The sequence below is a fragment of the Catharus ustulatus genome, chromosome 4 (assembly GCF_009819885.2).
Source record: "Catharus ustulatus isolate bCatUst1 chromosome 4, bCatUst1.pri.v2, whole genome shotgun sequence".
Taxonomy (NCBI): Eukaryota; Metazoa; Chordata; class Aves; order Passeriformes; family Turdidae; genus Catharus; species Catharus ustulatus.
This window is the reverse complement of record NC_046224.1, coordinates 74,883,970-74,908,021: the sequence shown is the minus strand read 5'-3', so window position 1 is coordinate 74,908,021 and position 24,052 is coordinate 74,883,970. Positions and strand designations below refer to the sequence as shown.

Here is a 24,052-nt window from a genome sequence, read left to right as displayed (position 1 = left end):
AAGAGATGAGATCACAACAGTCAGAATTGGAAACATCATCTATAGTTAAGGTTGCTTATTTTCCTCATGGAGCCCTTTCTGAAGCTGTTCATTGTTTTGTGGGAGTTAAACCATTTGGAGTGACAGCTCATCATGCTGATTATAGTAAAAATTCAGGTTTCAGGAGAAAATTACATACTATTGAACACCTATTTGAGGTTAAAATAGTCTTCTGGTTTTTTCCCCCCTCTCTTCTAATGTACAGGAGAAGGGCATTGTCAGAGTTTGGAAAACAATTTGACCTTGAACTTAACTATAGCTGTGGAATTACAGGTGTACCTTTGGCAGGTACCTCAGAGATGCACTTTAGAAGTAATTGGGAGCGTATTCTTAGATTGGACTAAATTCTAAAAGAAAAGCTGGATGTGAGCACTCCGGTGAGTCCTCTAGCAGCAGCTGTGTGTGTCACAGACAGCAGAGCAACTGTTCCCCCTGGGACTGGAAGCCCAGATACTCCACAAGAAACACACGGAAGTTGCTGCTTTTCTTAACCTAGTGGGAAGAAAAAGGCTGGAAATTGAGGCACTAAACGTAGCTCTCCTTTCTGTTCTTTCCAATAAAAGCGATTTTTTTTGTTGTCTCCAGGCTGGAAAAGCTGTGTTGTCCCCTTCTTGATTGAACTGAGTTGTCTTTTGTTACTAGGTAGGAGTGAAGTGCACAGAATCAAGAAGGTTCTAGTTTAATCTCTTCCACTTGTGGCAATCTTCTGTTAGTGTAAGACTTTCTGCTGATGAGAGCTATGGATTTATGCTTAGCCTCCATTTTTGTAAGGCATTGTTGTGTTTTGCTCAGGTGATTTCTGTAGATCAGGTCTTGGTTCATTTCACCATATTTTATTGTTTGCTTTAGGAAGTTAGCAGAGACCACAGAGCACAGGTAAGCTAAAAAAAAATAATTTCAGGTGTTAAGGGGTTGTGTTTGTTTTCCAGTATGCCTTTGCGTGATGGATTTTTATTTCACAGGAATCCTGCTTGTGTTGACTGATGATATTTGGATGTAGATTTTAGCGTGTGGAGCTCTTGTCTGACAGGGATGTTTTGGAAGTCTTTTTGTGAAATAGTAATGGGAACCATTTGTTATTTATGAGCCTATTTATAAGAAAAAATACTCATTAAGTAATGAAGAAATTGATAGCCTGGCATCTACAGCATTCCTGCCTTAATTTCAGTGCCATGCACCATCATGATTTTAAAAATTTTTGGAACTGATGATGCAATGGCAGGAGGTGTGACTGGAAAACCAGTGGTGTGGTGGGGGGGAAAAAAAATCCTCTAAACCAGATGGATCATAACATAGATGCTATTCCTGTGTCATGACTAAAAATTTCTTGTAGCATCAACAGAAGGCATATTTAAGGGAAAATCTTGCAAATACAGTTTGCATTTGGGCTCTTTTCCAAAGAAAGTAACGAACTTGCCGATGGACTCTTAGGTCTGCTGAGCTTTATGGAAATGGGTGGATCAATGGACTTTACCTTTTTCTGCAGTACTAACAGAACTTTAGCTTTGAGGCTGCTGAGGGGCCTTTCCTGTCACCTTATTTTGTTGGACTGCTCCACAGTTGATTTTTCTTCATGGAAATTTCTGATAAATTTGGATTAAAAATCTGCCTGAAGTCAGTCTCTCAGAGTCACAGACATGATTTATTAAACCATCCACCATGTCTGTGCTGTCCCTTTTTTTGCCTCGTGAAACCAGAAATACTTGCTGGCTCTATCTAGAAGTCTGAAAATGGGTCCCCCAACTTTCATGACTGATAGATGATGGTAGGAATATTTCAGAGTCCATTCTATTAACAACTTTCTCTTGATTTTTAAGGCGTACTTCCAAGCATAATGAAACAGATGGTGGTGAGGAACTTATTCTTGACTTCAGTAATGTTGCCAGTCATTGCCCACTCTCAAACCATTTGCTTTTGGGGGAAGGGGTAACGAAGGGGCTTTTTAATTTGTTAGGTTTTTTTAATTGCATATTTTGTGGAGGATTTTTTAAATAAAATTGGTTAAACAATTCCCTCCTCAGGTGGGCTGAAAAACGGTCGTGTGTAATCATTGCTTTGCATGACATGTCTCTGAGTAGGTTTGTTTTCCTTTAACAACTAGTTTGGTTGGTGTTTGTGTGTGTTTTTTTTTTTTTTTTTTAGTAGCCTGCTTGTTAAGACATAATATTTTAAACATTTGAGATAATGGAAATACCAAGTCTTGCTTTTCCCTGTCCTTGTTAAGAGTTTTCCAAATAAGCAGATCAGGAGCTTTATTAACCTTTAAATGAAAGAAAAGGTGTCTGATAATCTAACAGATAGGGTCTTTTCAGAGCTTTTTAGAGTTTAGGTTAAGCTCATAATAAAAATGCACATTTTGTTGTTTGAAAAACTCATACCTTGCTTCAGTCTGTCCTGTTGATAAGCCACGTTTCCATCAATACGGTATAAGACGACACAACTGAAATGATTTGCTAGTGTTTTGGATTTAAGTATCTAAAGAGCAAAATTTTGTATTTGAAACAATTGAAAACCTATTCAGAGCTAAAAGGACTTTACTCCTAAACTAGGAAATACCAAAGTTAAGGCTGGTTGTGCAATGTCTCTGTTTATGGAACTGTATATTGTGTGGTTGTGTTCTTTTGCAATATGGACTTTGTTTTGGTTATCAAACAGTTGGGGGTTGTGTTCACATGGAGAGGCTACTCAGTATTCTGCTTTTTCCTCATTACTCATGCCTGGGTCACTTGCTTTGTTATATGCTGCTGTAGTTCTGCACTGGAGTTAGAATTACTGGGTTCTCTTGTTTTCTCCAGTAATCATCGCTCTAATAGCTGATGAACAAAGGGAAGTGTTAGAAATATTCTTCCCATTTCCCAAATTGGGATCCTAGGGTAGAGTAGTTACATTTAGAGACCAGTTAAATATGGAATGTCTGCCTTGAATTACTCAAGCCAAGTTTTTCTAGCGTGTTTATTATTCATAAATTCAAAAACACTTCTTACAGACTCGGATTGGGATGACTGGTGTTTTTGCAGGCCACGCACTCAAATCTTGCACTCAGGTCTAGGCTCTTGTCTCAGCCACTGAGAAATGAAGCCCACACAACCAGTGCAGCCTCTTCAGATGACATTTCACAGCTTGTGTGTCGTTGCATAACATCTCTGGGATGGAATTCAGCTTTCCTGGATAGTGTGCAGCTGTCTGTGCTGCAGGTTTTTTTTTTTTCCCCTTGTTGCAGTCCTAAACATAGCGGCGTAAAGGTGTCTGCCTGCCTTGCAAGACAAAGACACAGAAACTTCTTTTAAAATAGCCAAGTGTGGATTTACATATTCAGGGGCAAGAGTCTAGACTATAAATAGAACAAGATACCTTAAGAAGGACAAAATCAAGAATAAAACACAATAATTTAAGATTTTAATACCAGCAAGTATAAAGCAGTTCCTAGGTACAGGGGAATCTCTAGTCAGTTGTTATTTCTGTACTCATTTTTACCAAGCTTAAAGACTTGATGCTGTTTATGGAGGAATACTTGAAAAATACCATGTTACAGGTACACTGAAACATAAGCTTTGATAATGGAAATGTCTGTCCAGAAGGAAAAAATCCAATTGCTTGGAATAATTAAGAGGGGAAAAAAAAAATCCTGGAAAATGGCTTTGTTTTTAATGGATTACTTAGCACAAATGATTGAAACTGATAAGGAATTCTGTATTATCATAATAACTAAATTAATGCTTCAAATATTGAGAGGGTTGAAATTGTTATCTAGAGTTCTGGGAGATAGCAGCTGTCAGCTTCTGCTTATAAATAGTATCAAGTGTTCTAGTGTTTGTGAGGACAGGAGAAATCTGTAGCCAAAAAAATGAAAATTGTAAGGCGGAAGCTTTCAAGTTGGCTCTAAAGTCGTGATTTAAAACTTAAATAGTGTCCTTCCTGAAATTCAATCACTGGGCTATTAAAGGAGCTTCACAGATTTTGGTAAAACTTTGCAGTTTTGATTTATGAGTAACCTGTCTTTTAGAAACTCTAATAATTCTGGAGGCTGATACCCTTAATAATTGATAATTTCAGTCAGTTTATTTAAGTAATTTATTTAGCTTCCCATTTAATGTTAATTGGGTCGTCTTGGTTTCATTACTGGATTATGTCATAGTTCTGTGTAATCTTGTTAACAACATGGCAATTTTGGCACTTTTTTCTTTTAATGCCATCAATTTATTACTTTATTTTGATTTTATTTTTTTCTGTTTTTTACAATAATGTCTTCTAACATAATTTTATGGTTGAAGCCAGGCCTAAAAGTGTCTTGATATTTCCTCTTCTGTGTGGCAGTAGAAAAATTTGCTTTGTGTCTATGATGGTTCATGATTCATTTTTAACATGAACATGAAATTACACTCTACTCGCATCTGGAATTCTGTTTTGTCAAACAGTCTGACAGAGTGGGAAGGCAGATAAAAGTAATCTGTTTGTTTAATCCTAATGAAATAGGCAGTGTTTTCATGCTGGTAGAAAGCTTGCAGTGAAATTGTATTGTCTGTGAGTGTGCCAGGTTCCCTGACAGTTACAGGTTATCAGTCTAGGTTCTGTTTCTGGTTGTGGGGTTTTTTGTGTTGACTCACACATAAGAATTTTTTTAAATTTTTCTCTTCGTTAATTCAAGATGGAGGCCATCAACACTCATTCTTACTACTAGTGTTTGCACTCTTCTAAATACAGATTATAGCAGAATATGGTACTGTAGTGTGAGTTTATGCCATGGCTACTCCACCTAACTCAGATTTCCCTAAGTTGCTGTGTTCTCACTGGTCCCTTGTTCTCACATGCAAGGAAGAGCAGGGGCAATGTTGTTCTGGCACAAGCTCAGGGATTGCTTCTCAGTGTATTTCAGGTGTTCATCTGTTCTGGACAGATGAGAGCAGGGAACAACAGTGGCACTGTCTACTTCTGAAAGATGTCACTGCTGACTGGGTGAGCTCTAAGCTCAGAGGATGTTGGGCTTTGGTCTTTGCTTGCTTTCAGCTGTGCTTCCTAATCTGGGTTGCAAATACCATTTAACCAAGGCACAAAAGTAAATGTGGGTCAGTTTGAAGTTCAGCTAAATTCTAGGTTAAAGGTCTCTGGATCTGCAGTATCCTGACTTAAAACTGGAGTCAGGATGGGATGTGTTGTGGGGTGGTGGTTTGGTTTGGTGGCCCAGACCCAGTGTCCTTGTTCTGTGACCCTAAATAGGTTTGTATTTGTTGCAGTTGTATTTCATAATATTAGTTGTAGTTCTGTAAAATCTGAGATGGTCGCTTATTCTGGTTATCACTTGTGTTTGTCACTGAGTTGAGGTAAATAAACAGCAGAAGCAAGCCAGTTTGAATCTTTGAGCTTCTAATGGCCAGAAGCAGTTTGGCATTTCCAAGGGACTGTCAGCTTTCAGATTTATTGGATATTCATAAATAGTGACATGTCTGTTCAACTGGCCAAGGGTGAAGCTGTCCAGCCTGTGTTGCATAATTGATGGTGCCACCAGCTGTGGTAGACGTAAAAAAAAATTGAGAAGATGGAGCAGATGACCAGAAGTTCATCAATACTCTTCTCCATGGGTCATTGTTTTATTAAAAAATAAGAATCTTGATTAAAACAAATTTGGTTTGTCTGGGATTCTCAGTCTGCCTGCTGTGCTGTTGGATTGAAGAATATGGAGTTACTTGTGGTTTGGACAAGTTTTCAAATGTGTTTCATCAGGCAGACGTGGAATTTTGCCTCACAGGTTGGTGTTCTGGAACTTTGAGTTGTTCACACACTTTTCTACAGGTCCACAATTTATTATTGAAGACCTGTTGGAATGTGCTAGAATATGAATGTGTATTTTAAATTCCTATTTTAATATTTAGTTTGAAAAACTGAGATTACTTGTGCAGTTCAGCTCTTACATTGCACATTTGTCGAAAAACTCGTGTGTATTATGTTGCTTTCCTTTTTTAGGTGGATAATAGAGATCATCGCACTTTTCAATGATCATAACGGACAGTACTTATGTTAAAAGCTAATTTTTCATGTTACAGGATGTCCAGTTTGTGATATATTTTTGGCTTTTAGCCAATATGCTGTGTATTAAACAGTTGGGACCATTTTTAGGTCTATAGAAAACAAACCACAGCTTTAAATTTGGGGGGGGAGAATGGAGAAAATGGTGCTTGTGTCTGGCAAGCAGTTGTGCATTCTTTTTCTTTCCAAACATTAACAAAGCCAAGGTACACTTCATGTGCCATGGGTTTGGCTCTGTGGAGTTGAAGGACTTCAACTTACTTCTTTCGGACTCTGCTAATTTTAGGAAATAATGCATCATCTGGGTCAGTGTTGGAATTGTTGTTGAACAAGTGCTCAACCCATTTCAAATGAAATGTAGCCACCACTGTTTGAAGATATGGTACGAATTGCCAGGTTTTGCTAAGGTTGAGAGACAACTGTAGGGAGGGAAGGAGGAGGAAACCCAGCATCTCCTGTTGAAAACAATGGGCAGAATTATAGCAAATCTACAGGGAGACAGAGCTATGTTCATCCTACTCCACCAAATTTGCTCTATAAAATAGACCTGAACCTTGTTTGAGAACAGAACAATTTTTGCTACTTCTATCTGCGTGCAATGTTCCCTGCAGTATGCTGGCAGTGGAGTCAAATGGATATGACAACTGAAATAAAGGACAGAGAAAGCTTTTAAAGAAAAAAACCTACTGGTTTAGTGTTCTAAAGAAAAGGATCAAATACCTTTGCCTTAATTGAATATTTAAAAGCTTGGGATTTATGTACTTAGAGGTGTGCCTTTGACTGGTTTTGATTTTATAGGATCTGAGGTGTCATTTTATGTTTCTAGATGGGGAGAACATAAAATGGAAATTCTGAAATTTGTTTAGAGGTCACATTTAAATATCTATCAGGTAGAGTTGCTGTTTGAGTTGGTGTTCATAGTTTGTGTTTGATGTGCATTTACAGTGTCCATATATGGGATTTGGTTTTATGATAAGGAAGAATGCCAAAGAATTGCGGAGCTCATGAAAAAGTAAGTGATGGGTAAGCAAAACTTCTGTGGGTTTTTATCTATGTCTTTCTGTACATACAATGCACCTTTTATGTTCTGAGGATTCTTACCTTTTTAGTTAAAACTCACAGTCTTTGTTACAAGTGTCAAGCCTGCATTTCATAAATAAGTCACTGTATTGCAGTAGTTTTTCCTCATTTGTAGTGCAGGTCTCCAGCACCATCAGAGTGTACCAGTTGGTATGTTTTATTCCCAATGTCTCAGATCTATTTTGAAGATTTGTCTTCTTTGGGGGTGTCTTGGGCTGACTTATGATGCCTGTATCCCCAAATGGTCTGTTGGTGTTGAATGTTGAATTCTGCAGCTTTAAAACTGCTTCCAGGAGTGAAGGGGGAGAGAAGAGGTATGGAGTTGATTATCAGGGCCTGCCCTTGCTCCCCTTGGTACTGTTCAGTTTTGTGCTGGGAACTGCTTGCTCAGGTTTTTTTTCTGCTCCTCTCTGAAGAAATATTTTTTCCCCCAACTAGTCGAGGGCTCCATTCAGGGGCTTCCTCCCAAATTTACCCTAAACCAGCATAGGGGGTTTAATGTATTTTTCAGTTTGGGGTGCTTTTATTTTTTATTATTATTCCTTTTTTTTCCCCTCTATCAAAGCAAGTACAGGCTATCATGAGGGCGTACTGTATTAAAATAATTTCTGTGGGTTTTGTCCTGTTTGTACACCATGGCTGAATTCCTGATTCCTCATTTCTTAGCAATGTATACAAAATTCACTTTGTTTTTGGCATTGAAAGCAAGATTTCAATTGGCTTTAAAGTCATTGCTTTCATGCACATAAAAATGTGTTTTTATACATGTTCAACTTTAATTTTGCAGTCCATCCAGAGGTGAAGATTTCCCACAGAACTATGTTCTCAGCTGTATGTTAACCTAAGAATGTCATTTGGGTAGTTTTTTTCAGTATTGCTCTTGTCTTCTCGTGTCCAGGATGGAGGGGCTCCTTCTTCGCACTTTACGGGGACCCTTTTCTTAGGACATGCAGATTTTCATTTGTTTGGAGAAGGAAGGAGCTGAAGTCACACAGACTTTACCACCATGCAGTCTATTTTTTTTAGAGCTGCAATATGAAGAATGTAGTAAAGGGGCTGGGTAGGAGCAGGCAGTGATTGACCATTGCAACTGCCTGTGCTCTATGGGGTTAGACACAAGAGATAGGATTTGTGATAAAACTCTAGATGGGAAGGCAGTCATCTTTCCACCATATATCCTTTTTTTGAAGTAATGCCTGCTGCTTTTCATTCTGCAGTGACAAAACAGTGTGAAACAGACTGTGACAGTGCTGGGGTTTTGTTCAGTGGGATTTGTTGGTTTCACTGTATATCCTACAGCTCTGAAATGAGTCAGTGGTGACCCAAGAAATAATTGATGGGGATGAATTTACAGAAATAAACAATGAACCCTGGGAAACCCTGGTTTTTGACAGCTCATTTTAGTTAACTAGCTCAAGTTTCGGTTGGTGGTGATTAGGTGCTCTCAAACTGCTAATTTACTACAATAAAACCTAGTTTTCATAGGATTCATGCAAATGTAAACCATGTGTAGTGGTTATAATAGCAGTATTTCATATAGATAAAAAATACCGTGTTGCTCAGCCAATTGGCTGCGTATTTTTATTCTCAGCATTCTACAATAATAATAAAACAGCTGGGGCAGGAAATTGGTCATTTGCTAGTACTTAATGCCTGATTTGTGTGTGTTTGCCATCCTCCACCACCAGCAGAACTGAATAACGCTATAAATTCCCTGTTCCTTCTGGGTATAGAAATTGGGACTCAGTTATGGAAATTTTATTCTATGGTGTCGTGTATTCAAGATTGCAGAAAATCAATCTCATGTCAAACTATGATTTTATGGAGATCTTGTAATAGTGGTTTTTTTTACTGCACTTTCTAAAGTAGATGGGGAAAGATAAATATTTGTGTTTCAATCAAGTATTGTACAGTAATTGTGGTTAGGTTTTTATATGTAATTTGTACTGCTTTTCTCATATCTTCCACCTTTCAGCCTAACTCAGCAGGAGCAATTCAAAGCACAGCAGGGCACAGGAACAGGGGTGTCCCCCATGATCATGAACTCTGCTAATAACAAAGAAGTGGATATCTTACGGATGCTTACCAAGGCCAAAGATGAGTATACCAAGGTGAGCCTTGCTGCTGGCTTTACATTATGAAACATTAAAGGTTTGATTTTGGGGTTTGAGTCTTCTACTCAAAGGGATTTTGGACACTCTCATTTTGTGTAGAAGTGGCTGGTAAAAAAAAGTTTTGACAGAATTTGCTAAAAATTCAAAAACAATTAATGCTGTCAGTAACAGGTTCTGGAAGGAGAATGTGGATATGATTCTTTGTTGAATGGCAGAGGATAAGAGCAAGTATCTATTGTCTTTCATTCTGACCCTTAGAGCTCCTGTGCCTATGGAGGAGCACCTGCAAGCTCTGCCCTCTTTGTGGGTGAAGTATTGACCTGCTGATAGTTTCTGTGGTTTGTGCCAAGGACTGGGTTCAGGAGACTTTTGACAGTGAAGTTAGTGCTTTTAATTGTGGTGGTTAGCTTCTTTCAGGCACTAATGGAAGGAAATGAAAAGGTTGAAATGTAGTATGATTTCAGCCCGTGTGCTGCTTTGGTCTTCTGAGGCTTCTAAATAAAGAAGTAACTAATGGACTAATAATGTTCTCTATTATTGAGCAATCAAAAACGTTTTACTTTGGGGAATAACAATCTAATAATTTTAACTATCCATATATAAACTGCAAATTGTTACAGAGCCTGCAGGTTCCTGCTGCTGTTTCCTGTATTGCTTATGTGCTGTCATGCGATAATAGAGCTCCTAAGTGTTCCATAAGAGTCTGGAAATGGGCATATATCTTAACTTGTTCTCTCCTTAAATTCTTTGAGTTTATTTTTGCTGAAATGTAACTACTAATAAAATCCTCAGCAAGATGATGGCAAACTATTTGAGCTGGGGTGAAATGGAGCCGTTTTTATTGAGCGTAGTTGCTGTTGAAGCTTGGGGCCTTTGTTTTTTCTGTAGCAGAGATTTAATGTATTATAGGAGACTAACACTTCCAAAACCTGGTGTTTTCCCTTATTTTAATACTGAATCAGTATCTAATCTTGGCATCAGATAATGTTTTGAGATGTCTGAGAGGTTCTCTTTAGATAACCTTAAAAATACTGCGGATGGGAAAATGGAAAAATAGGAGGCTGTCTCCAGGCTTTGTGAGAGAGTGATAAATCTAAAAGATGTTAGCATCCATTTCTGCATTAGCACACAGAAATCAAGACAAAGGAGTTTAAATTGTTGTTTAAATAAGAGCTTTTAGGACTGTTTTTCCCTTTAGAATCTTTTCATATTTGCTTCTTTTTCTTTAATCCTTCTGCATTTAAGGACATAAAAAATAACATGAAAACTTCCTCATCTTCATTTGAGACTTGAGTGCTAGGAGTGCCTGACCTCTTATGAACAGGATGTGTGTGATTTCTTGTATTGCTAGTGATATAAATTTCAAAGGACTGTGATAAATAAAGCCAATGACAACCATTTTTCAATTTATTGTCAATATGTTTCAGAGCAGTCGTGCTTTTTGACTGGTTTATGACATCTACTTTGTTGTCAGCGTATGTTTTATTACTTAGTCTGATGTGCTGAAATTAGTTATGAAATATGTTACTCTTCTTTGAATTCTGTGCTTATTCAGTGAAGAGTATTTTAAAGTGTTGGAGGCTGTAAAATGAGAGCATCAATTTTCAAAGCTTCTAAGTAATTTTGCTTGATTTTTAAGAGTCTAATTTTTAAGGGTATACCTTGTTCCCAGATTGTTATACCTTTGGAGGTTGCATTACATGCAAAATAAAATAGACAGCTTCCCCTTCCCTTTTAAATTAATGGAGCTTTAAGATGCTAAACCACTGAGTTATTTTTCTTTCATTTACTTCTTGTACCCTTGCTTTCTCCTGATCTGTGGTTAGAAAATGCTGGCCTCACTGATGGGCAGGGAGAAAACCATTGAAGAGGTGCAAGGGTACAGAACAAAGCATGACAAAATAGGTTTCTCCTTAACCATTGTGCCTTGTCTTGTACTGCAGGACAAGCTCTGGGTTTACAGAGCTCTGTGCTGCTCAGTTCTCCCAGCCTTTAGCATTTTCAGCTTCATGTTGTACAGGTGGAGTAGGACACTCACAATGCAGAGCAGCCCATCTGATTCTACCAAACTTGCCAAAACCCCCTCAGTGGTTTTCTTGCTCTTTGGATATGTGTCTAGTGTTGTTCCAGTGTTGCTGAGTGTTTCTTTGACTTGATCTTGGAACCTTTTGATTACTTGGGTATCGTTTGTGGCAGCAGAGCTTTGAATAGGACACCTGACTAAATAAAGGACAGACCTGTGAAGCAAGGTGTAATAATTGCCAAATGTTGTAGCTGGTGAGGACTTAAGTTCCATCAGTAAAGAGCATGGTGGCATTTCTTTCATGCTGCTTTTTGTTGATAATAGCATCTGATAGCTTTACCTGTCTACCTGACAGTTGCTTAAAATGCCACCCTAGTGCTGTCAACTTACTCATCAGCAAGGCCGTGCTCCCCATCTACCAAAATGCCTTTGTATTCTGAGGTCCAAGAGTTACAGATGCTTCTGATATCATCACAGGCTTCTTTTCCATGCTTCTGTGTTAGATAGCAACCTACTAGCCTTGTTATCAAGTCACAGCAATGATACCAAGTCAGGTCAATGTCATTCTTGTGTGTACTGATGCTCATTTGGAGGAATTTGGTCTAAAATATCCTCATTTAGCATATTATACTGTGTTAAACACTACTCTTTCTCACCTCATTTTTAGATGCTTAACTCTGTGATCATGCAGGGTATGACAGTGGAATCCAAGGTACTTAGGGTTTCTGAAGAATTCAGCCTATTAAATTATCCTGAGGAACAAGGGTATTATTTAAACTCTGTAGAACTCTCTGGGAAATACTGAAAAGTATGTTATTCATGGTGTTAAAGGAAAAACTTATGTGCTTTATGCTGAAAAATAGCAGTGAGAAGAAATGTTGAAGAAAAGGCAGCATCAGTAGAAAGAGAATTGTTTGGGAGGAAAGGGTGTTTAATCTTACTGAGGTGCAGTGTTGGTCCATGTAGGATCTGTCTGATCTGATGAACAGTTCTACAAACGGATTAAGTCTTGACTGACTTTTCTGTGCATGTATATATGCATCCTGCAAGTTTCCAGCATATGAAGATTTATGTAAAAATTTGAGTTGCAATTCTAGCATTTTTAGTTATTTTTGTGGGCGTATTATTCCTTCATGGATCTATACATCTAGCTGCCTGTTGGATGAAGGAAAAGCATGTCTGTCGCTTGGTTTTTAAGGTGCTTTTAAAAAGGGTTTTATGTTTTTGAAGTGCAGGAAAAACAGCAGAGCAACAAGAGTACTGAGATGTAAATTAGAGGGAAGCCTCATACATGGGAAATCTTGGAATCAAATGTTCAGTTTTACATACATCTTCTGGTTTTAGAAAATTAGGCTTCAGTTGCTTCAGTTGTAATAGCATAATACTTGATCATCAGTGCTGCAGTTAGTGGTTTTGGTTATTGAATACCTGGTTGTGTCTGAATTTTACTGTGGTTGGGAGCTAGGAGAGAAGATATAATCACACACACTAAGAAATCCTTTTCTGTTTCAGTGTAAGACCTGCTCAGAGCCAAAACAAATAACCAGCTCCTCTGCAATCTACAGCAACCCCAACCTTATCAAACCCATTCCAGTGAAGCCAAGTGAGAATCAGCATCAGCGAATCTCCCAGCAGAGCAAGGTAAAATTTGTGATGTTTGGTGACTGCTGCTGCTTTGAGTAACAAAACATTGATTTGAGTTGGAAGGTCACTGCAGGAATTGGAGTTGGAACCACTGTAAGGAATTATTTTAAAAGCACAACTAATCTGGTTTGTGTAAGCTCCCCAGCCCCCACTGTATTACGTGGAAACATGAAAACTACAGATACACTATCCTAATGCAACAAAGAAATACTTGTCTTTCAAATTTCAGATGCTGCTTTGATCACAAGCTGATCTAGTCATTTGCTGGACCACACTCTGGATTTTTGCTTGTTTGGGTTTTTTTTCCAGGGGGAATCACAATAAAGAAAAATGTCTTATGTTTTGAAGCCAAATCACACTGAAAAATTGTCAAATTGAGTTCAGCTGTGACCAGCAGATGCACAAGAAGTGGCTGTACTTCATACACAGGCAGATTACTGTCTCTTACTAATATTGTAGTGATGGCTGTAAAAGAAGATGCTCTTTCCTGTTACTGAAAGCAAAGCCACTGCTCTAGCTCAAATTTGCTGATTTTTCTCCCACATTAGCAGCTTGACAACAGTCTTCTTGCCCTTCCTATGTGACAAAACTAATAAAAATCCTCTTGGGGGGGGGAAAAAGAGCATAGCAGTGCGTAGCAGTTTTCTTAGCTTTTCATTGAGTTCTGCTGGTTAAATGTTGTCACCACTTAATGTAACTTCTGTATGAGGGAGCTGTGTTGACTCTGTTCCTCTGTCCCCTCGCAGGCAGTGGATCCTGAGCCCCAGCACTTGTCCTTGACGGCGCTGTTTGGCAAGCAGGACAAGGCAGACGGCTCGGAAGCGCTCGGTAAGCAGCAGCAGGAGAGCCTCTCTGTCCGGCAGGGCGTGGTTCGCTCGCTGTCCTACGAGGAACCCGGCAGGCACTCCCCCTGTGCGGAGAAGCAGCTGTGCCCTGCCATCCAGAAGCTCATGGTGCGTGGCACAGAACTCCATCCCCTGGCCGAGTTCCCCGAGAGCCGCCTGTGTGAGAATGGCAGCGTGCCCCCCGCGGGGGAGAGTTTGCCAGGGCTGTTCCAGCCCGTGACTTCCCACGGCGTGGCAGCGGCTCCCGGGGCTCAGGACGCTGCTGGCACCGAGAGCTTACTGCACAAGTTGCACAGTCACTCGGGATCGGTGACCAAAGCGGACCCTAGTGGCACAGGACCTGTGAACTCAGCAGTCTCCGTGTTCAGCAGGACTCCTGCTCCTGCTGGAGCACCGGCAGCACCAGGAAATAACATGAGCCAGCCCCCTCTGGTGTACTTCAATGGGTCCCTACCAGGCCAGACTTTAGAGGCTCAGACACTTGGTAAGGAACAATCCAAACTTCCCAGACAGCCACTGCCTCTCTCTGGCAATCAAACAGCCACTTCTGGGGTGATTTCACCTCAAGAATTATTGAAAAAACTCCAGATAGTGCAACAAGAACAGCAGCTCCATGTGTCCAGCAGACCAACGTTGGCAGCTAAGTTCCCAGTTGTTACCCAGAGCAGCAATACCCTGAAACCACTGGATTCCTGGATAGAAAAGGCTCCAGGCACAGAAAAACAGAGTGCTCTCTTCCAGGTAAATGGGCTATTTCTTCCTCATAAAGAAACACAAACCCAGCAGTCTTTTAAACATGTTTTCTGAGGTTACTCTTGGCTTCACTGTCCTGCTGCATGTTGCACATGATTTATTTTGCAGGTGATACTTTTCAAACATGGAGTGAGTTCTGATTTACCAAGATGGGATATTGTAAACCCTAAAATCATTTCTTACACATCAGTGATGACCAGAAATCCTGCAATGTTGGGTTATCCCAGAGCAGCTTTGATAACTCACCTAGTTTTCACTTGCCATACTTGGGCTGTTGTGCGTAATGACTTGCTACTCAGTGTAATATTTTAGGTTTAATAATTATTTTCTGTAAAATTAGTCATAGTTTTCTCTGTGTAAATGTGTGTTCTTTTATATTGCTGTTGCTAAAGATAGTTAAAAGGTGTATTGTTTGTTTGTTGAAGCAGCTTTTTGAAGTATTTGTATATTGGTCAATTAGTTATCTTGTACCACACCTGCTACCTCTAGATATTCATTAGCTATTTTTCTTTAATTTGCTGTATATTATTTTGAAGAAAGGTCTTGTGCCTGAATGACATGAAAAAATTCTGTTTATTTTGATCCTGCAAGTCAGGTTGGTATGGTAAAAAATTCAGGGGAGGTTAAGAAACTCTCTCATGAGTACACTTAAGTTCTTCAGAAAAGCAACATTACAAAATGTCCCATCCAAAACAACTCCTGTCTTTAACAACTTCTTTTTCTGTAGGATTTTCTACCCTAGAATGTCTTTCCATGTCCTGACTGGGAATGCATCTAAGTCCTCTTCATCTTCCTTTTCTGTGGATAGACTGTGTTGTGCTGGGGTCTGACTTGTGTGGGAGTCTAGAAGCTACTGATCCCAAGCATTCCCCTTTCCAGTGTCTAGTTGAAAAGCTGCTTTTCTTTTGTGACTCTAACATGCTTTTTAATTTCTGTTTAGTCCGTTTTTCTCTAATTCTGTTTTTCTAATTTTTTTATATCTGATGGAAAGACTACAGGCTATTGCAATATGCTAGCAAGTTCTTCTATACGTGAAGAAGTTGAGAGATTCATTTATTAAGAACCACATCTGCCACTAAGCTTGTGACAGGTCAAGTTTTTTAATTCCATGAGGGAGGTAGGAGGAATATTAATTTGATACAGCAAATAGCCATCATTATTTTTGTTCTTTTAATTAATGCAGTAGGATTTGAATCTGTATGAAAGAGTTTTTTGGGGATTAGTCATTATTCAGGATCAGTTGCTTGCAGATGGTAACTTTGACTTTCCAGTGGAGAGCTGAAGAATAAAAGGAGGATCCAAAGTCAAAAAAATTGATTTGTTTTCACTGGGAATGGAACTTGCCTGCTTTAAATGTAAGAAATGGTGTGATTCACTGGTACATGTACTGATAGCACGAGGGAGGACATTATAAAGATAGAAGGGAAATGAGGCAAGTCCAGGCTCTACATTGTAAGTCAGCATGCATGAAAAAAGTCAGGAAATATGCTGCTATTTTTTTCAGATGAAAAATACATATGCTGCTATGGCTAATGAGTTTAATATTGTATATATGAAAAGACAGCGGTGCCAGTATTAATTGCAATATGGAAAGGCAGTTCCTGAGGTCTGGCCTAATGTCATTACAACAATTGACTTGAATACAGGTAGAACAGCAGCTTGTGAGAAACATCTTCCTGGAACAAGGTTGATTCACTGTGGTTATATCTGCTAGTTTGCCTAAAAAGTCAAAAAAGCAGCAACTGAGATTCTCAGTCTCTCTTTGCATGACTGTGTGCAGAACAAGGAGGCAGAGTCTGTCTAGGAGTGGTTTCACAGGCTGCCACAACTGCTATCAACACTATATTAGCTGCATTAGCTTTAGTGACATGCCCATTACCATTTTTTAAATCTCCAGTGATTGTTTAGGACACCTAAAGCTCCACAGTCTGGGAGGAATGGCCTCTTTCATGTGCAGCTGATTGCCGCAAAAGCAGGGAGGCTAGAAATGAAGGAAGGACTCTGTTCCTTTGGAAGCCATGAATTAGTCACACAAAACATGCCTGCTTTTGAAAAAGAACCTGGAAGATCAAAAACAACTTTTAAAACCAACATTAATCTTTTTATAGTATTTTCCTTGCAGTAGACCAGAGGCTTCAAGTGCTGCCATGCCCGCAGAGCAGATATTTGAGTGAAATTGAATTGGCACAAATCTATCTGCACATGCTCATGCAAAATTGATCAAAGCAGATTTTGACAAGTGCAGCAAAAGGTTTGTTCTCTGTAATTATTTGTCTTTTGCTATTGCCTCTCCTACTACACTTCACCATACAGAAAAAGCAAAAGTCTGACAGGAATAGAGAGATATCTGAGCAGTGTCTGTTGTTGGAAAAATCAGATTAAAGGAACACTCTAAATCCATCAGCAACACTAAGAAAATGTAAGCAATAGTCCTTTCCACAACTGACACATTACAAGTCCAAGTTTAAATTGGCTTCTGCTGCATCCCCATATGGTATAAGAACTGTGATCTCCCACATGGAATGGAAGAGACCAGTTACCAAAAAAAATGGGGGGAAAGGATAAAAAGGAAAAAAAGCAAAAACTGAAGAACAATACTTGGAAGCATTCAGCCTGGTCTGGTGCCAACCCTGTTTTGTGAAATATTCCTTATACAGACAGTGAGTAATGTGTGCTTCAGATTCAATAAAAAAGCATTAATCTACAGTGGGCTTTTAGGGATATGTGTAGTGTTGGGCATGTGTTAGGCATCCTGATTATAGATACATGCATGCTGAAGTGTTTATGCTAATCAGAATTAGGGTTTTTTAAGTGCTTACAATAACCTAGACACAAATTTATCATGTCTTCAGAAGGCTGCATATCTTGCAATGCATTTTTTGCATTTCTTGAAACTTTTTTCCATCAAGAATATATTTTGTACGTAATGTTGCATCTGCTAAGTGTGTGCATGTAACTCAGTGTCTTTGGTGTGAGCATCTCAGCACTGCTGCTCTGTTGTCCTGACTGCCGTTTCAGCATGCAATTGTGTAATGCATATAGGTGCATTAAACTTACTTCAAGAAATAATTTCAGCTTCTGTAGCTAAACATCCATTAGAATATCCTAAATCCTAAATTCAACTTGAAAGACAAAGCAATGTTAGTGTTGTAGCCAGCTTTGCTTTCATTAACTGCTTTTCAAGTTCCTGAGCCATTCTTAGACTTATGTTCCCAGTTTTAAGCAGTGCCTCTGAAAACTGTTCTGGCCCACAGCAGCCACTGAGTGCTGATGCTCCAGAGGAGCTCTTGATGCACCTGGGCTTCTGTTGACACAGGAAGCAAGAGAAGGTGCTGGTTGGCATTGCAGTGCACTCCTTGGTTCATGGTGCTGTGTGAATTTGCCAGCTGTGGTGTCATCCATCTGCCAACCACCACACAGAACACCAAGCTGCCATCTCAGTGAGCATTTGGGCTTCAGGGAACGTGTCAGGTACTGCACCAGTTCTTCTGCACATCTTTCTTGTTCTTACTTCTTTGCTGCACAGCTCATGGCAGACTCCTAGTCTGTTATTAGTGACTCAGATTTAAGCATTGACCTGACAGCTACAGAGAATGGATGAACAAGCAGCTCAGGTTCTGTGGGTGAGAAGATCAACAGAATTTTGGAAGGGCTGTTGGGACTGGTCAGAAGTTACTCAAAGCTAGAAGATAGGTCCAAAGGCTGTTGTGTCCCTACAGAGCACTTAGAGTGGCTTCTGCAAAAGCATGGTCATACAGGAATTGCACTGCTAAGGCCAAGATCAGTGCCTTGTTTTCTGGTGAGTGTCAATCGTCCCGGTGACTCAAGGTGATCTGAGCTCAATCTCAGATCAAAATTTTGCTTTATGTATGGAAACAAACCCCAAACAATCCATGTATTTTTATGTAGAGGTTTGTTCAATGGCAGAACCTTTGAGCTTGTGCTGTTAGCAAAAAATATAATATTGAGTATGGACAAAATGCTATGCACTGAATGAAGTCACATAGTCTCCACTCTTCTTCTGAGTCAGTATTTGGAGTTCTGCAGCACTCTGTAGATGTTGACTGTGTCACCAGCAGATGGCAATATTGCTTATTCCATATCGTTTCCATATGCTTGGCATGTCCCACCTGACAGACCTTTATATCCGGAGAAGACAAAGCATGTGTATTTTGAACCGCAACATGTGTTTGTCCATTATTAAGGGTACAATTTGTCCCAGGTTTTGTTTGTTTGCCTTGGGCAAATGAGAAAAATGTCTTTTGATTTCAAAGGCTGTTATCTGGGTATGACAGAGTCTGCTGTAGATTCAACTGTATTAGTGGGGCGCTTTATCTCCTCCAGCTGATCCCAACCTTCCCTTTGCAGGAGGTTTTTGCCCTTGTTGAGCAGTTTTGTGCATGCGTTCTTGAAATCACATGAGGAAGAATAATCTTGTTTAAACAAACCCTGCCAATTTGTCAGGAGGTAAATTAAAGACGAGTTGCTGCAGCAGCATGGATGAGGATCTGGGGGTAGTTCATGTTCCACAGGCAGGAGAAGATCTGCACTAAGTCTGAAGGTCTCACTCCACAGAGGAATGTCACTTTGGACTCACACTGGTTTTCTTCTGAAGTCAATGTTTTTCAAGCACAGGTGTGCAGACCTTCAGTCAGTTTGTACCTCTGCTCAGTCAGAGGCCTGGAACACAGACCTGGTGATTGCTGTTTTGATTGCATGCTGTGGGGTTGGAAGAAAGCTGTAGTCAAGAGTGGTGTACTACTCTGCGTTTGAGAAACAGACACAATATTTACTGAACTGGGTAAATATTGGGGGGCGGAAAAAGAGATTTTTCCATGAGGTGTGTATTGTATGCTTTCTTTCCTGGCCTTTAGTCACTCTCTGCTCCCTTAATTTTTCCATAAAACAGCATGGGATCTCAGTCCTCTGTTTCTGTTTTTCTTTGTATCAGAAATATCTTGGGTAGAACAATCACAGCTAGGAGGAAGACAAGCTACAAAAATGTGGCTGTTCTTCAATGCTAATCTGTGTGGTTTTGCATACCTAAGAGATCAATCTCACTTCTATTTTCTTAATTTTACTTCAAAATTGAAACATAATGCAGGACACAGTAAAGGGGTTCAGTGGCCTTTCACCTTAATATGGTGGCAATAACTGATGCTCTAGTCCAAAAGAGAGGAGCTTTGGTGAGCTTGTATCAGTTCCTTCCTATGTTCTTTCAAAAGGTTAGGTAGTTGAATAGCAAGGAGATGACTTGGATTAGGATTAAGGTTTATTACTGGAATTACCTGGAGAGAGATCTGATATCTGCAAGCTGAGTGAATTAACAACCTGTTATGTTGTGTGTTACATCTGATACTATTTGCTGATATTATATCTGATCGTATCTGCTAATCCTGCATGTTTTACAGTTCCAAGGCTTACTGCAAAATTTGAAGGTGAAAATTATTTGGCAGATGCACGGTTTGGTGTGGTTAGGATGCTGGGGGAAGTGCTGCAGCATCAAAGTTGTCTTTGGGGCCGTTTTGATTTTGTCAGTGGTGTATTGGTTGTGAGTCTCTTCTGTTTCTGCCATAAGTTCACTATGGATCTTTAGCTAAATCACTGAACTTAGAGTTCTGTTTTCTCTTTCCTGAAATACAATGAGAAGGTAAAATACATACACATATATATATTTATGAAGTAATTTGAAACATATTATTGGAAAATACTGTCTAGTTTTAGGTACAGGAGTTAGTCGTGAACAGTGATATTTGCATGTCTAACCTTCTCAAAGATTGAACTTCCTGACTTGCTGTCCCTGTGTGCAAGATTTTACAGCTGCATTCTCTAAGTGCTGATATTTAATAGTAGCCTGCTTCTTGTAATAAAATCCTCGTGTCATAAGAACATTTACCTATCGGGTTTATCCTATTTCAATCCGTGTGTGCACTCTGAGATGGGATGGAAGCCCCTTTGATCTGGAAGCAGACCCTGGAGGTGGTGTTGACCTCACAGCAGTCTGTGCCTGTTGCCAATCTCCCTGCAGTTCTCACTCCTCCACTCCTGCAGAATGAAACAGATGGCTTCCCCTGACGGTTGTGTTTTTATCCGGACAGGTCATGTCCCCTCAGCGCATTCCTGCCTCGGTGACCCCCACCCTGCTGATGTCCCCCATGGTGTTCAGCCAGCCCACGCCCACGCCGCCCAAAGGCGCTGAGAGCGGGCGCCTGGCAGCAGCGAGCGCCGAGCCCGCTGCCAGCTCGGGCAGCCTGCTCCTGCCCCTGCCTGCCCCAGAGCCAGCCGTGGCCAGCAGCACCTGCATCACCAAGCTGCAGCTGCAGGAAACGCTTCTGCACCTCATCCAGGTACAGCGCCCAGAGTTGTGCTGCTCTGCTCCAAATCCTGCTGGGCTTTCCGTGCCAGCGCCCTGGGCTTGTTGTGTCTGTCTAAAGGCAAAATGAGGAATTCAGTACCTGTTGCAAGTTGGGCTACTTGTGCGAGGGACTGCTGGCCCAACTGCCTTTTGATTAATGCATCTGATTTGGGGTTCAGGAAAGGTAATAAATTTGGTGGAAAAGAACAAAGATGGCTGAAAGCTTTGCAAGGTCAACCTATGAGCTGGAGAGACATCTATTATATTTTTAGCTAAGGATAAATAATGGGTGATTATCCTAGCTGCCAAATATTTCAGAGATGTGGGTAAGCAGTAAGAGGAATTCAGATGGGAGATTAAAATTGCAGGATGAGTGTGAGCCACTTTAAAATACAGACTAGATAACATGAGTATATTTAATTCAGTTGTGCATTTGAGCTAGAGAATTACATGGAATAAAATTCCTTTTGCTGCAGTTTTTAAGGTTTAATTGCGACAAAGCATTAGTAGTGTTATGTATGAGATGATTGTTTACTGCTCTGGCATGATGCACAATTAGGAATTTTTTCTTCTTTAACTTGCTGTGTGAGTTATATCTGATGAGTAGAGGTTGAGGAGAGATTATATAACTAAAGACCTGGCTGCAGATCAACCAAGGAGCAGAGAAACACATCCAGTTTGTAGGTCAAAACTGTGTGCCTGTAAGGCTTTGGAATAAAATTAAAAGTCATTATTCTAAGTTACTTAAAATGGTATTGAAGTTATAAATTCAGGGAAGAAATATTATCTTTAACAAACTGGAGGGCTTTTCCATTTTTTCCTGTGTATTTATTTTGGGATTAAAAAAACATCACATTATTTTGTCTTTACCTAGTTTGAGTCTGGATACTATTAAAATCATACATGAAGTTAAAGAGGAAACTAATCAAGGGAGATTGAGGTTTACTCTCTGTAACTTCGTACTTGTAAAATATATATATAACCCTGCTATTCTTGGTGGTAGACAGGATTAACTGAGTTATCTGAAAATTGTTCACTGCTGATTTGTTAGCTGTCATTTTCCATTCTATAAAATTACAGTCTTGGATGTGCCTAATTTTCCTTAAATATTATCTTGGTTGTAATTATCCTCATGTGTTAATGTGAGCTACTTATAACATTCTCTCTTAATATGGGCTGATTCGCTCTTGCAAAATGTTCTCCAGAAGGAAAAAGTTAAGCATCAGAGCAAAAGGACCAGCATCCCTTAGGAGCATTAAGCCTAAAAGAGCTAAACAAAATGCAAGGATTTTCCCAGGCAGGATTTTAGTGTAGGATCACAACCTAGAGTGTTTCATTATTCCTTCAGAAATGCTTGGAATTATCACTGAACCTGACAGAGGATACAACTTAAGGAAATCCTTAGATAAATTAGGGCAAAGAAGAAAAATTGCAGGGTTGTAACTTCAGTATTGTCACGGAGTTATTATGCAACGGTACTGGACTGAATTTAAATGCACTGTGAGTTTAGAATATCATCTTTTGTGTACTCAGGGCTTCTTACTGAGGTACAGTCCTGGGAAGTCAAACAGGTCTTCAGTGAAGGAAAGGGCTTTGCCATTCTTCTTTTTTAAAGAAGAGTAAGACTAAAGTATCTCTGGTCCATAAAATGAAATAACCCTCTTATCTCTTTACTCCAGTTACCCTGCTAACAATGACCTGTTTTGTGTTTCAGAATGATGACAACTTCTTGAACATTATTTATGAAGCATATCTCTTCAGTGTGAGGAAGGCGACCATGAAGAAGTCTATGTGAAGGATCCTCTTTTAAATCAATTTCATGGCTTCCTGAACTCCAAGAAGATTTGGAAATTTTCAAGTATGATTATGTTTGAATAAATGAATGGTCTTAGGCGTTTTGCATACACTTAAATTTTCCTTGTTGGCAAACACATGCTGTACTGAGAAAAAAGTGGGAAATGGATTGTGCCTTTAGTGAGGGGAGCGTCACGAAGCTGAAGAATTCATCACAAAATATCTTAAATTATTTTCTTTACCCTGGTCCATAAGTTAGAGTTGGTTTCCCGGCGAAAGGACTCCGTTCTAAGGATCCAGTTTCCTTGTTTACTTGCAGTGTGGTGTAACTCCTTGCCGCGGGTTTGTCCCTGGCTTTCCCGGAGCTGTCCCGCGCAGGGACCACATGGTGGCAGCACTGGACTGTTCTTAGGAACACAAAAATCCGGCTGCAGTCTTGGAACAGGAGGCTTCGGGAACACTTCGAGTCCTTTACTTGTCTGCAAAGCAGTTTAGAAGTGCTGTCATGACTGCCCCTAAAATTTTTGTAGGAGAATGTTTTTCTATTTTGACAAGAATATTTTTAGCTAGATGTAGAAATGGGATTCTGCAGGTGTTCGAGGAATTGGGGGGGTGGGGGGGTTGTGAATGTACTTGTTGTCACAGAGCTCTGGGGTGACACTAGATTCATGTTTCTATTATTCCAGGTCCAATCTGCATAATTGTAAGCAATGTGAAAATTTTTTAAGGGGAATGCTACCTGGTGTAATTTAAAAAAAAAAAAGGTGTTCCTGGAGCACAGTGCTTCCATTGATCCATTTCTAAAAAAGAAAAATAAAAATGGATAATCCCTACTATGTGCTGATTTCATTTTATTCCACCATGGGCCATATATATAGTTTGTATGACTCTAAAATATTTTTACCCTTGGCAGAAGACACATGAGGTTTTAAATCAACTACCATAAATGATGGTAAGAATGTTTGTATATTTTTATTAGCATCTGCTGCTGAAGTGACAGTTTGCCACAGTTTAGGAATACAGAGTTGTTGCTGAGGAGGCATGTCTTCTGTGGGTGCAGAGAACCCAAACTGTAGTCCATGAAGGATTACTCAGTCTTCTTTATTGTGAGCGTTGTTGTAGGTACAACTCAGTAGCCTCATCTGTTCGAGTTCTTTCGTTTTAAGTTGGCTGCAGGTTTCAATTAGTAGAATTGTAATGAGTCTAAGTTGCTCCTGCCCCATGCATGGGTAGGGGGAATTTGCTCTGGTTTCTTGGGAAAGGCTCTATATACATAGGAAAAAGAGGAAAAAATCAAGAGCTACTTTGTTGATTCATATAAGCAAATAACTCCAAGAAACTACTGGAGTTTCCCTACAGTAAGTAACTGGTAGGCAGCAAGTAA

The 24,052-nt window shown here is 39.7% G+C and overlaps 1 protein-coding gene across 2 annotated transcripts in view; it reads left to right on the top strand.

Moving 5' to 3' along the window:
* Nucleotides 1-23,501, top strand: part of DCP1B (decapping mRNA 1B) — a 38,302-nt gene extending 14,801 nt beyond the window's left edge. Inside the window, exons 4-9 of one of the 2 annotated variants that reach the window (XM_033057449.1) lie at nucleotides 7,006-7,072; nucleotides 9,116-9,251; nucleotides 12,790-12,918; nucleotides 13,668-14,507; nucleotides 20,618-20,866; nucleotides 22,589-23,501. In XM_033057449.1, coding sequence (XP_032913340.1) covers nucleotides 7,006-7,072; nucleotides 9,116-9,251; nucleotides 12,790-12,918; nucleotides 13,668-14,507; nucleotides 20,618-20,866; nucleotides 22,589-22,669 — 1,502 coding nt within the window. In that variant the 3' untranslated portion in view covers nucleotides 22,670-23,501. Of the gene's footprint in view, nucleotides 1-7,005; nucleotides 7,084-9,115; nucleotides 9,252-12,789; nucleotides 12,919-13,667; nucleotides 14,508-20,617; nucleotides 20,867-22,588 lie in introns of both variants that reach the window. The other variant, XM_033057450.1, reaches the window with a different exon arrangement.
* Nucleotides 23,502-24,052: the final 551 nt, after the last annotated feature.